Source organism: Haliotis cracherodii, unplaced genomic scaffold, assembly GCF_022045235.1.
Source record: "Haliotis cracherodii isolate W230 unplaced genomic scaffold, xgHalCrac1.p SCAF_3, whole genome shotgun sequence".
Taxonomy (NCBI): Eukaryota; Metazoa; Mollusca; class Gastropoda; order Lepetellida; family Haliotidae; genus Haliotis; species Haliotis cracherodii.
Window position 1 is genome coordinate 68,582,655 of NW_027266286.1, and position 13,914 is coordinate 68,596,568.

Here is a 13,914-nt window from a genome sequence, read left to right on the forward strand (position 1 = left end):
GGCTCTGTTTCACTGTCTTATAAAACAAGGATGCAATGTGTCACTTGTTGATAATAACGATCACAATATTCTTCACATGACCTGTTATGGGGGACATCTTGAAATAGTTAAAAAATATCCTGTCACTTGACATTGTGGACATCAACATTAGAGGGCAGTACTGGAGGACATCGGTGATGGTGGCAGCACGTCGGGGACATAGAGACGTGTTTGACGTAGTCATGAGGAAAGGAGGCAATGCTTCACTTGTGGATATACATGGTGATAATATCCTACATTTGGCCTGCCTAGGAGGAAATGTGGAGATGGTAAAGTACATCCTCACTCAGAACATTTCGGACATCAACTGTAGAGGATTCTACGGGAGGACACCATTGATGTTTGCAGCAACTGAGGGACATAGAGACATGTTTGACGTAGTCATGAGGAAAGGAGGCAATGCTTCACTTGTAGATATAAATGGTGAAAACATCCTACATTCGGCATGTCTTGGAGGAAATGTGGAGATGGTAAAGTACATCCTCTCTCAGAACATTTCGGACATCAACTGTAAAAGAGTAGATGGGAGGACACCATTGTTGGTGGCCGCAGCTGAAGGACATAAAGACGTGTTTGACTTGCTTCTTAGTAAAGGAGATGATGTGTCTGCAGTTGATGGTGATGGATCCACGATCCTGCACGTGGCCTGTTTCTGTGGCCAAGTGGAAATGTTGAAGCATATTCTTTCTCAGGATATTGTGGATATTCACGCCAAAGACTAGTATGGGGGCACAGCAGCGATGATAGCAAAACGAAGAAAACACATAAAAGTGTATGACCTCATTATTTCACATGGCTAATTTGGAAACAAGCTGATGTTATATACAAACCGGCAGTCACTATGATTCATGTGATTATTTCTTTGTTGTTTGCATTTCTGTCAATCTAGAAATGCATTCAAGTAAATGTCTCAACACCATTGCCATTTGTGTTAAGAAAACTGTTTGAACCTTCAGAAAAAGTACAGATTAAATAGGACTAATACCACGCAACAACTTCAAAACAAACACACAATGCAAGCAGTATCTATAACAGTGCATGGTGAGAGGACATGCTCAACATTAACCCAATATTACTGTGCACAGTTTACACATAATCATCCACGTGAGCAGCACACCAATGTGTAATCCGGTCCAGCATCAACATCTATGTTACATGGTATACACCTGTTTCTTTCACAGCAACACCTATGTTACATGGTATACACCTGTTTCTTTTACAGCAACATCTATGTTACATGGTATACACCTGTTACTTTTACAGCAACACCTATGTTACATGGTATACACCTGTTTCTTTTACAGCAACACCTATGTTACATGGTATACACCTGTTTCTTTTACAGCAACACCTATGTTACATAGTGTACACCTGTTTCTCTTACAGCAACACATGTGTTACATGGTATACACCTGTTTCTTTTACAGCAACACCTATGTTACATGGTATACACCTGTTTCTCTTACAGCAACACATGTGTTACATAGTGATCACCTGTTTCTCTTACAGCAACACATGTGTTACATAGTGATCACATGTTTCTCTTACAGCAACACCTATGTTACATAGTGATCACATGTTTCTCTTACAGCAACACACGTGTTACATAGTGATCACATGTTTCTCTTACAGCAACACATGTGTTACATAGTGATCACATGTTTCTCTTACAGCAACACCTATGTTACATAGTGATCACCTGTTTCTCTTACAGCAACACATATGGCGACAAGCTTTTTCAGAAACTACTGAAGTTAGCTTATTCAAGAGATACATATCAAGACTGGAACAGTTATGATTCTTTTTACAAATCATGTGAGTGACGGGTGGTACCGGTAGGGCAGGTCATGCTTACCCTTTTCGCGAACAACTTTTGTCATCACTGATTTTCAGTGATCCATTCATATGATATTTTGCCTTTTAACGCCAGATGGAATCTGTTTCGTCGGATAATTCTCGGGAGTTGACATTTTGTCATGAATTGGGGGTATATTTACACATGTTCATAAACAAACAAGTTTCCTTATAAAGCGGCTGACATTAATTATTACTTCTGCCCACACATCTCTTCCTAGTTCCATAATACATTCTATTGGACATCAACCAAGTAAAAACGCAATATCATCCTTCTCCCAGATCTAAACAAAAACATTTATATCCAGGATATCACATATGGTGTTAAAAAGTACATTTCGGTCATTCATATTGATCGTGCAAGACATAAACACGTGCTTTACAATATCATTGGCAACAGTTTTACAATAGCATTCTCTAGAGACAATTTCAGCTGATCCAAAGAATACAAGTCTTGCAATATTAGTCATTATTATTGCAATATTACCAGATTTTATACTAACATATCTTGACAGACTGAGTCTTGAATCAAGATGTACATAAAACACATAATCTCGATGAGATTTAATAGCATCATTCACGGCCTTGAACCAGCATTTCTTATTAATAAATTGACAATTATTGACATAGTTAACAAGTGTTTCATTTAGGTTATACTTCTGTACAAGTTGTAGCATATTATATATCGGAGATTTTCTACTCCATACATTGCATGTAAAACTATCTGTACACATAAATTGACCCACGCGGACTTGAAACATTACTTTAAAAACACAGTTATACTTTGCATGACATAGCTTTCCTAAGAAGAAGTGAGTGAGTGAGTGAGTTCGGTTTAACGCCGCTTTTAACAGTATTCCAGTTATATCACTGCGTGTCAGCTTAATGTGGGAGGAAAGCCCGAAGTGATGCAGGTCTCAGACGTTTACCACTTCGGTGAAATCCACGAGCACGAGTATGTTGCTGACAAACCTAGAAACATAATCGGGGCGAACCGGGATTCGAACCCACAATCATAGGTTTCTGGAGTGCCCAAGGGACGCAACTCTGCACAGCGAATCTCGGCGCCTTAGACGACTGGGCCGGCCGTGCCCCCTCCTAAGAAGTAGAGTGCTCTTTTATCTATGTATTACTGTAGTGGCATGATGCCGATAGCATCCAATACAACAATACTGGGAGTTCGCCTGTGTAGTCCCTGAACTCTTTTACAAAATTGACGTTGTACAACTTCAAGCATTTCATACTCTTTAAGAGGAAGTTTACCCCATACGCTGCATCCATAGAGGCCACATGATAAGATTACCCTCTCCCAGATACGTGCTGCAGGTAAAGGATTCAGACCACCAAAATGCAACGCATTATTATGGTTAGTGTTGATGAGTACACGTAACTTTCCACATGCAGATTTTGTACGTTCAAGTGATGATTTATCTGTTCTAAGAAATACACCTGCATATTCAATAGATTTCATTTGTGGAACATGCATATCGCCAATCAAGCTGGCATGTTAATCAAGCTGGCAAGTTAATCAAGCCAAGATATCAATCCAAACGGAAAGTTAATCCAGCCGGGATGTCAATCATGCCGGGTTGTCAATCAAGCCGTGATGTTACAAAAAGCAATCTATGACCCATGTATGACCCCCTTCCTGCCAACCATTCCCCACACCCACCCACCAAACTACAGCAGCACAGCTGAACATTCATCTGGCCTCAGAGCACAATTATTCTCATTCTTTGCTATCTACAGTGGCATGCCAACCCACACTGATTAATAACGCTCATGCTGACTAACCTGTTACTTATCAATTGAACAATGTCCAATCTTGCATTTAAGCTATCACAAGGCACTCCAAAAATATCAAGCACAGACTCAACGATCCCATAGGGGGATGGTATTCTCCTATTTACCTTCCGGGTCATGGTAAAACTTAGGGGACGTAACTGTTGTCTGGGGCTATCTAACAGCTCCTTGACCATTCATATTGCGCTGGACTCTTGATGAAACAGAAAACAAACCAATTGGATTTGGTTTAGAATGGGCTTTCTCTTGAGAACGTGCCGTTGTATTGGTGGAGCGCTGCTCAACTGTATAAGCTCTTAATTCTATCGGCATTGCATGAGTGCATTGAGGCACGTGCCACAGTTTTATTTGGACATGCACACGGCTGTAATTATAAGCCAGGTGGACGTTTAGAGGCCATAATGATAGTACGATACTAAATGGGACTTCATGCATTTTCGGACAGAAAAAGTCTACTTGCTTTGTTCAACATGTGTATAGGTTTATTGGCAGGCCTTCGAGGTTCCTAACCTTTGTTGGAATGATTCCAAAGTGACAATCACTATGCAGGACACTGAAAAGAAAGTAGGGAAACTAGCTCATACAATCTTGAATTTGATTGTACTTGAAGAATATATAACCAAAGATATTTTTACAATATAAACCACAGCTTTATTTGTACTCGTTGAGAAATAGACAGAATGAATGGATGCAGCATGGTGAGTGCAATCGACAAATATGATATCAAATGTCCAGCACTTGATGTGAATATGATGATCCTTGAATCTTTTAACCGTGGTGTCCGCCTCCATGACCACCACCTCCATGACCACCTCCTCCGTGACCACCTCCTCCGTGGCCACCTCCTCCGTGGCCACCACGTTCGTGTCCTCCTCCTCCATGGCCACCACCTCCGTGACCTTCACCACCGTGACCGCCGCCTCCGTGGTCACCAGCACCGTGGCCTCCATGACCACCACCTCCGTGACCACCACCTTCGTGTCCTCCTCCTCCATGGCCACCAGCTCCATGACCCACACCACCGTGACCGCCGTCTCCTTGGTCACCACCACTGTGGCCTCAACCTCCATGACCACCACTGTGTCCTCCACCTCCATGGCCTCCGCCTCATTTGCCGCCACCATTCCCATCGTGGCGACTAAGAACGGAAGATTAGACCGCTCGGCCATCCTGACTGCTAGCAAACTGTACACACGTTTACACAGTATACCAATGAGAGTGATATAAACTGATTTGGAGAGTGATGTAAACTAGTTTGGATCCGAAAAAGCTATTCCACCCTCATTGAAGATAAGGTAATAACTCATTTTTAGACGTCTCAAAAACAGATACACTACACATATATATTTCAAAGAATGCCCGTCAATGGTTCGTTGCATTTAAGTCAATGAAATCTGACTATACCAGACCTCCATGTGTCAGTAAGAAGTAGGACAATAAACAGGTTGGAGCCAGAATGTTTTGCTTGGTGTTGAGTGCGATTTGTGTATTCTTATTAAATGTATTTATCCTTGTAACTTATGTGTCAGGGGTACAGCTCAATGGTAGAGCGTTCGGCTGCAGATCGAGAGGTCCCCGGTATTATCCCGCGTGCTCCCTCTATAAGCGCTTTAGTGAAATGTTCATCAGCAAAGGCACAAAGAAGGGACAATCCAATGCCTGTTGTTACATACCTGACACAGACAATCCCACTTTGGACAGAGAGTGTCTATAGAGTACATAAAGTGTGCAGCTGATGCTAATGCTTTTCATAGTTTCAATCTTAAGGCATACTTTCAAGGCATCAATTGGGAATATTTTTACCACCTGTACAAACGCCAATGCACGTTGCTGCTGCTATTTTTGGATTTTTATTTACCCAAAAGAATTTTGAAAACATTTAAGAAAGGGCTACCTCTACCAAGTGTTGCAATGGTAACACTGTAAAATTGTACCACAATCTAACATCAATAAGGATGTTTAGAACAGTGGCTCACCCCTGCAATGTGAGTCGACGTTGAAGCCATGAAGTAAGTTTTAATTTGAATCTTATTTATCTCTTTCTTCCAATTTAGTGTCTCACAAGAAGCTAAGTGAAAACCAAGATTTCCAGAAGTGCAACACAATCCTTTTTTATCTTCGCTGCTGGAAGACTAATGTTAAAATGATTAAACTTGGTTTGGCCAAGAAGTAACACCTCTGACTATTTGTAAATTGATATTGACTTGAGTCGCTTCCCAATAATACGCAATTGCTTCAAAAGATTTTTCCATTGACTGTAACAGTAGTGTCATTGGCGTGTTGATATATCAAAGATGAAACGTTGCCAATTTCGATATCTTGAATATGAGGGTTTTCTTTTATTAACAAATTCAATGGTTCAGAAATAAGAACAAACAGCATGGAACTCTTCGGGTCTCCTTGCCTTACTCCACGGGATAGTTTGAAATATGGACTTAGATATCCATTACACTTGACAGAACTTTTAATGTCTGAATACAAAATTTTAATCCAAGATATAACATTATTCCCAAATTTGAATTTATGTAAAATATCCAACATGTAACTATGTGAAACTCTATCGAAAGCTTGCTTTTTATCTACTTTAACTGAAGATGTATTCTCATCTTCACTATCCACTATATCAACTACATCCCTCACAGAATGTAAACCATGAAGATCCGGATTAGAATAGGTCTTCACCAACTATGCTTGTCGTAAGAGGCGAATAACCGGGTCGGGTGGTCAGACTCGCTGGTTGATGCATGTCATCGTATCCCAATTGCTTTGATCGATGCTAATGATGTCAATCACTGGAATGTCCGGTCCAGTCTCGATTATTTACAGGCCGCCGTTATATAGCTTGAATATTGCTGTGGGTTGGTTAACCAACAAACAAGCAAACAGACAATGGTGTGCGATGTCTCTCTCGCTCGCTGGTACACAGCAGGACTGTTCAGGGGAGATAATATCTGACATTACAGACTTGAGAAAATGTGCGTGATATTAATTTACAGTCAATATTGATTAGTGAAATAGTTCTGTAGTATTTTAAATCTCTTTTATCACCTTTGTTTATTGAATAAGCTGACAACACTGGCTTTCATAGAACGAGATGATTCCTTCTCTTCAAAAACTTCTCTGTGTAACAAAATCTTCCAAAACTTGAGGTAGAATTAAACAGTTAAACCATCTGGACCTGGTGTTTTGTTTCGTTGCATTCCTTTCAGTGCCCCTGTCAACTGTTTCAGAAATGAGAAGATCACATTTAACTTCTTCATCATCAATCGATTTGTGAATCATGTTTACAACTTCCTGCTCTTTAACATGGTCATATCCCTTATCTGTATATAACTTGGCATAAAATGATTGTACTGCGGCTGTTATGTCCTCTGTATTACGTATCGCTGTTCCATCTTCAGTTATAAGTTCCCTGATTGAATTAGCTTGCTGCTTAGACGTTTCCAAATTCAAAAAGTAACTCTGTCAGATTCAAGAGTAGACTGTTCTTTGGATCTCAAGATAGCACCCCTACAGGTTTTGTTGTCATACTCTTCCAATTTCGTTTCTGAAACACACAGTTGTGTTGATTGATACTCCGGTCTTGAAGCTATTTTTTATATTCAATTCTAAGTTTCTTTAGAATTTTGTAATAATCATTTGTTATCAACATACTTATTTTGCTTGAATAAATTTGAAAACTTTTTGAATTGGTAGTTCATGTTGTCACACCATATACGTGGCTCTGATGTAAAAAGTGGACATACTTTTGCTTCCTCGATAGTATTAAGAATGTTATTATAACAATGCCATCTCCCAACAGCTGATTATTAAAAATCCAAATTCCTGGGCCTTTTTCTATGTTACCTCTGCTGGCTTAGGTTTTGAACGACGAACCTTTCAAATGATAGTTAGCCTCCTGAAGCTGAAAGGTCTAGAGCATCTTCATTATCCTAAACTTCACATATAGGTTTAGTTACAAAGTCCTGTTGGTCTGGTGGGGTATTGGGTTTCGTGTTACGTAGTGAGTAAATAGTTTTTTTAAGCAGCTTGTGTTGAGCAAGTTTTATTTTCAAACTCTCAATGTCACTTATGTTAAGTTCTACCAATTCGTTAGGGAACGAAAATTATTTTTTAACTAATTTTGTTATGAACTATCTGTAAAACCTTTTTCTTTCAACCAGGCCACAAGCCCATCGCTTTCTTTCGAACCAGACACGTGAAGATCCGGGGTAGAATAAATCTTCAGCAACCCATGTTTGACTGAAAGGGGACTATGCTTCTCGTAAGAGGCGACTAACGGGATCGGGTGGTCAGGCTCGCTGACCTGGTTGATGCATGTCATCGTATCTCAATTGCGTGGATCGATGCTCATGTCGTCAATCACTGGATTGTCTGGTCCTGACTCGATTATTTCCAGACCGCCGTCATATAGCTGGAATATTGGTGAGTGTGGCGTTAAACAATAAACAAACAAATCTTTCGAACCCGACATGGTGTCTCAGTAACGCACGTCCGCTCGCGTCCATATCCAGTGCAGCCGACAGAGTGGAGAGAGTCACGCTCCAACGCACCCAGGCGTGTATCCTTGCGCCAACCCACGTTAAAACAAAATAATCCCTGTCGCTGATTATTTTCAGTTATAACTCCTCTACACACGACTCAATCGTTTCCAGTAAAATGTCATTGACAAGATTTTGTCTTTCATTGTCCGAGTCTGACACAAAACATGAACCGAGTTTTTCCACAAAGGTAGGAGTACTTACAAGAAATAGCATGGAAGTATGCGTCCACGTTGTGCCTCAACAAGGGAGGTAATCCGGTGCCGTTTGAAACAGGTGGAAAACAGCTGTCGGATGTTGGATTCGAACCCACGCCGTCAGAACCCGACTGGGAGCTGAACGCAGCGCCTTAGGCCGCTCGGCCATCCTGACTGCTGGCAAACTGTAGGCACGTTTATACAGAGGAGTTCAATTTAAGCAGATAAACAAAGAAGTGTTTGAACTGCATGGTGCGTTGTAAACCATGACAATTTATTTATTACAATATCTCCGTTCATATAACAAAAGGCCAAATATATTTCACAGGTCCAAAATTACTGTTGGAAATGTTGTTTGTTTATTTTTACCCATTCGTCCAAAGAATCCCTTTGTGTATCACCTTTAGCGCAGTTACAACCGATACAGAACCATTGTTGCGCATGTGTTATACAACCAAAGGCCGTTTTTGCATCAATATCCATTTTTTTATTTCTTCTGATCAACCGCTCCATCCAGAGCTGAGCATGGAGATGAAAAACCTCATGAAAGCCCCGATCAAGGACTAAGACGATGAACAGGTACCATTTGATGCCAGTATACTTAGAACAACATAAACAAATAACAATAGACAGTTTTACTATTTCATTGCCAACGTAATTGTTCATGAGTAACAAAAGATTCGATCATTTGTTTTGAACTCTCTTGTGTTTGTTTTAGTGGTTTATAAAAGTCAACATTTCATTTAATTGTGCATAAAAAACAAATCACAATTTGGTTTTGAGATCCGTTGTATTTGTTTCAATGGTTTATAACATAATACATTTAACTGGGTTTTTGTGGATCGTAGAATCATTTTCTTCGTCAGTATCGACGTCAGTGTGCGCCACAGTGAAACATAGGACCAACATCGTGTTATAGATCATTCGGGTGTTCTTTCTCCAAATCTGATGTGTGCTTCAGATCCGTTTTGGTATTTGGTTCGTCATCACGCCCAGCATCTTTAAATAGGAAACATATTTTTAAATATAATCTATCCAACCATATCAGATGGGTTATTTTACAGAAATTCAAAATAGACGACAAATGTCTTCATAGTGCCGATAGTGGAAGTTAAGATTCAGAAAGACATACTCTATTAATGCTGTAATGCACATGTGTACATTGTGATTTAATTAAAATCTGTAGAAATCTTTGACATTTTGAAAACAATGTGGTTCTTCACACAATACATGACACATTTTCCAAACTGTTATTTGCCATAAAATGTATTTACTCCGAAATTAAACATAAATTAATGTCATTCAAGAGATGAAGCATACGATACTATACCATTGGAGTCGCCATCATCGTCCTTGTCATCATCAGTAGTATTAGTGTTGTCATCACCGCGATCTTTAACATTGGGACGTTTCTTTTTTATCTCATCCTTTTTATCTTTCTTATCTTTTCCGTCGTGTTCGTCCACGGCGTTCCAACCATCATCACCGTCATCGACACTGTTGATGCTGTTGTCCCCGATGTCGTCCGTCTTCTTCTTGTTATCTGCGAAGACGACCACCAGAACAGAGGCAAACACTACCAGCAACAGGGGTCTCATGGCCAATGGAAAACTCTGTAACAAATATGTATATTATGTTGTACAACATGCAAAGAATATGTTCAAATATATGAATCAGTGGATACTACACAACAAAGTACTAACATACAACTACACACCAGTAAAACATTGTGTCAATAATCACTTATAATTCATAATTAAAATGTAATGTAAATCAAAGGCATTTCTCAAAATGGGTAGATTTATGAAGAAGTTTAGTGTTACGGGGGTTCTATTTGTGGTTTGTGTTAGGCTAGTTTATTCTATAGCTGTTACACATACACGGAGAGTATGAGATGCTATGGGTGGATAACGTGGAGATGTCTTAAGTTTGAGTATACTTAATGAATACATTAGTTCGTCGCTCGTTGTATCATTATGCCTAACTGATATAAACTCGTATTTTTTTCAGATTAATTACAAACGAAGCAATAATCGAGAAGCTTGCTGATATGTTCGCTGATATATATGAACGAGGTGAATAGTGAGTGAGGGATTTCGCTTTAACGCCGTTTTGAACAGTATTTCAATTATAACACGCTCTGTCAGATGAGGAAATCTGGAGTCATGCATGTAGTAGACGTTTGCCACATTGTTGACATCCACGAGACGATTACGGGTATGGTGCAGACAAACCAAGAAACATAGAATTCCAACCCATTCATAAGTGTCTGGTACCGTAGGACACAAACCTGGACATCGACTACGGCGTCTTGGACACTGAGGCGAGGAAACCCGTGCCTCTTTCTGGATGACTTAAAATAGAAGATATCACCCGATTCGTTCATATTACTATAACTAATGTGTCACGCCATGACAGATTAACCATAGTAATATCAACGAATCGGGTGCCCCTTAACTTGCTTTGTGTCGGCCATATTGTCACTCACCCAACACAAGGTTTTGTTGCTTTAATTTAAGGCAAAACTGTCTCATATACTGATTAACAAGAGAATATATGCCTTCACGTTACCTCCGATAGCTCCAGGACTCACGATGCTGTTGAAGTGTTGAAGTGTCGACGACGAAGATCAGTTGTAAGTGTGAGGTTTCTTAAGTCTGTATTTATACTGTTATCAGAGCGTCATTTTTATCATGACCTGTGTTCACAAAGAGTTCAACACGTGTCTGGCCATGCCCCCTGCCGCCATTGTGTCAATCACTCTGTCATATTTCATGTATAAATAAAACAACAAAAACGCCATAACTATATATTTTTACATCGCTGTCTGATTCAAAGTATTATGCGTGTAAGATATGTGAAAGATCTAAGACCTTTCCAAAGCCAACTTTTTATATTCATTCAGCTAGCGGATTATACTTGTCAAGACCATAATTTGTCTCACGAACATCATGCGTTTTTAATGGACCATAAACTCAACAACATATCAGTATGTATTACTTAACAGTATCTGGGTCATACGTTAGTGACACGGTTCTATTTATGAACGCGTTTCGTCTTGGTTTATGATACACTTAAATATTGTGTGTGTATGTCTCCTAAACTATATTCTATAATAAAATCTACTTGTGCGAACAGTTCTGTAGGATATTATGAGTAAGTGAAAAATACATCCTACAAAAAGCATCGGGTTTCATAAACTGACGAAATATATGAAATAAATGCAATTTACGTTCATGGAGGGTTCGAAAGGTTCCAGTTATGTTCGATGTAACGTAATAAATTAAATATGTCGCAAATAGCTGCGTTTGAGCGACGTTGCATGTGTGAAATGACATGCCTCAAGGACTACGCGTCACAAAGTTATGTTTAAAGCGGCGTTAAACATAACTCACTCACTTACTCACCGTACACTCAGTGTAAACTATAGCGCTCAATTAAACAATAGGAATCAATTTATATAGAAATAGTACGTGGCAAAGGGCCCTGGTACAGTTTGCTCATCTCCGTATCTGCCTCAAGTAAGTCATATGCTTCACGATAACGATGTGTTTTAGTTGTGATTAAAAAGGATTCAAAAGTGTTAGAATGTCTGAATTGAATTGGAAGATTATTCCACAGTCGATGACCAGTTGTGCTGAAAGAGCTGTTACCATAGCCTTTGAGCTTATATTGTGGAACAGACAAGTAGTGTAAATCGTCTGACCGAAGTGATCTTTGTGGCTGCCACATTACAGATTCCTCTCTGTGACGTCATCTGCATGCGCAGTGACTGCGTGTGGACGTGCTATCAATCGTCATACAGTACGTCGCCGACTACGATATCATCGTATCAGCGCCTATCGGACATTCAGAGGAAATATGTTGACGAGGCAACATCGACTTCAGCGTTAACGTTGGGTTTGTAAAGGCACTGAGAGAAGAACGGAAAGGAAATTCTGATGACGTCATAAGACGCCAAACAAACTCTCTCCGACGTCGTGTGCACGTAGTCATGCTTGCACGTGGAGCAGTGAGTGAGTTGGGTTCAACACCACTTTGCACAGTATATCACGTATATCCAGTTTTATTATACCTAAAAGTGAAATTGAGCAATCAGAGAGCAGATCTACTAACCCCATTTGAGCCCGTATACCGTCAATAAAAAATCAAAGATGGTTGTTACAGACCTGATATGAGACCGTATACCGTCAGTAAAAGCCATTTTGGATTTTCCAGTACCTATATCATATATTTCACATGAAAATTCTGGTACAGATATTCGTTATTCGACACTGTTTTGTGTTTAATATTATTAATTGTGATGTACAAGGACATTAACATTTTTTTAGATCACGTTCGTGATTTCATTCATAAAGATTATAGTTAAAATAATCAACAAGGTTTGGCCTCTAAATTTGATGAGTTGTCTCCCTATGACCCTCAACATCAACGGTCGTAAGTGTCAAGTTTTCTTTTTGACATGAGATGTGCGATATGGATACAAGATAGTGTAAACTTTTCGGCATGATAAATTCGTTTATGGTGTCTTTAGTTGTTGTATACGGTGTCATATTAGGTTAGCAGAAACATATTGTGCGCCTAATATTTTCTGCTAATATAATATGACGACTCGCCCTATATGTCTCTTAGACAATTTCAGCTTAAAAAGACTTTCTGGGGATTTATCTTTTAATGATTTTGGTAAGAGCTTACTCGGTCTTTGTAGTTTACTAAATATACATATTATGAATGGAAGGCGCGGGTCAGACGCCGGTGTGGGAGATTTTACTTTTATAGGAAACCAGGGTGCGAGTGTGGTGGATTATGTTATCGCCTCGTCCGAGTTGTTTGATATGTGCCATAGCTTTGACATATCGTCTCGAGCCGAGTCATCACACCTTCCGGTCATGACTAGTTTACGTACGCTTCAAGTAAGTGACCCTACGCCACGCAATACACAAAACAATGCTTCCTTTAAATTTGTGTGGGTTGAAGAGAAGGCTGAACAGTTTAGAACAAACCTTATTTCCGGAACTGCGTATGATTTACTGGAGCAGGCTGTAGATGTAGCATTTTTTAACCTTGAAGAAAGTATTGGGTATATTACTGATGCTGCTATTATCGCTGCATCTGATATGAAGAAAATTAATAAGGGCTATAAATATGATCAACAATGGTTTGATAGCGAATGCCAGCTACTTAAAAAGGAACGATGTAGACGTTAAACTAACTTTAGAAAGAATACGGACTGAGGATCACTAACAGACTACAATAGAGGTAGAAATTAGTACAACGATGTTTGTAAGAACAAAAATATTCCGAACAAAAACAGACACTGTTGGAAACAAGCATAGAAAATTCTAAAACATTTTGGTCTTCGCTAAAAGCCATTAAATCAAATAAATATTGCAAAAATGACATTGCTATTCAAGATTGGTTTGAGCATTTCCGGAAATTGTTTTCAGTTCCATTTAGCCACGACGATAACAACTTATTTG

The 13,914-nt window shown here is 39.4% G+C and overlaps 3 protein-coding genes across 3 annotated transcripts; 1 reads left to right on the forward strand and 2 right to left on the reverse strand.

Moving 5' to 3' along the window:
* Positions 1 to 176: 176 nt before the first annotated feature.
* On the forward strand, positions 177 to 761 carry LOC139475660 (serine/threonine-protein phosphatase 6 regulatory ankyrin repeat subunit C-like). The gene has a single exon (XM_071258847.1). The coding sequence runs from the start codon at positions 177 to 179 to the stop codon at positions 759 to 761; it is 585 nt and encodes a 194-aa protein (XP_071114948.1).
* A 3,476-nt stretch (positions 762 to 4,237) lies between these two features.
* LOC139475661 (uncharacterized) lies at positions 4,238 to 4,826 on the reverse strand. The gene is made up of 2 exons (XM_071258848.1): positions 4,470 to 4,826; positions 4,238 to 4,249 (listed from the first exon to the last, which is right to left on the reverse strand). The coding sequence occupies exons 1-2, from the start codon at positions 4,824 to 4,826 to the stop codon at positions 4,238 to 4,240; spliced, it is 369 nt and encodes a 122-aa protein (XP_071114949.1).
* Positions 4,827 to 9,347: 4,521 nt separating this feature from the next.
* On the reverse strand, positions 9,348 to 10,032 carry LOC139473938 (general transcription factor IIF subunit 1-like). Its single transcript, XM_071256761.1, has 2 exons — positions 9,765 to 10,032; positions 9,348 to 9,433 (listed from the first exon to the last, which is right to left on the reverse strand). Exons 1-2 carry the CDS (start codon positions 10,030 to 10,032, stop codon positions 9,348 to 9,350), a joined length of 354 nt encoding a protein of 117 aa, XP_071112862.1.
* Positions 10,033 to 13,914: the final 3,882 nt, after the last annotated feature.

Coding starts and splice junctions, on each gene's coding strand:
- LOC139475661 (XM_071258848.1), bottom strand. CDS start 4,826: ATGGGAATGGTGGCGGCAAATGAGGCGGAGGCCATGGAGGTGGAGGAC.
- LOC139475660 (XM_071258847.1), top strand. CDS start 177: ATGGTGGCAGCACGTCGGGGACATAGAGACGTGTTTGACGTAGTCATG.
- LOC139473938 (XM_071256761.1), bottom strand. CDS start 10,032: ATGAGACCCCTGTTGCTGGTAGTGTTTGCCTCTGTTCTGGTGGTCGTC. Junction 9,434..9,764: donor CGATGATGGCGACTCCAATG/GTATAGTATCGT, acceptor TCCTATTTAAAG/ATGCTGGGCGTGATGACGAA.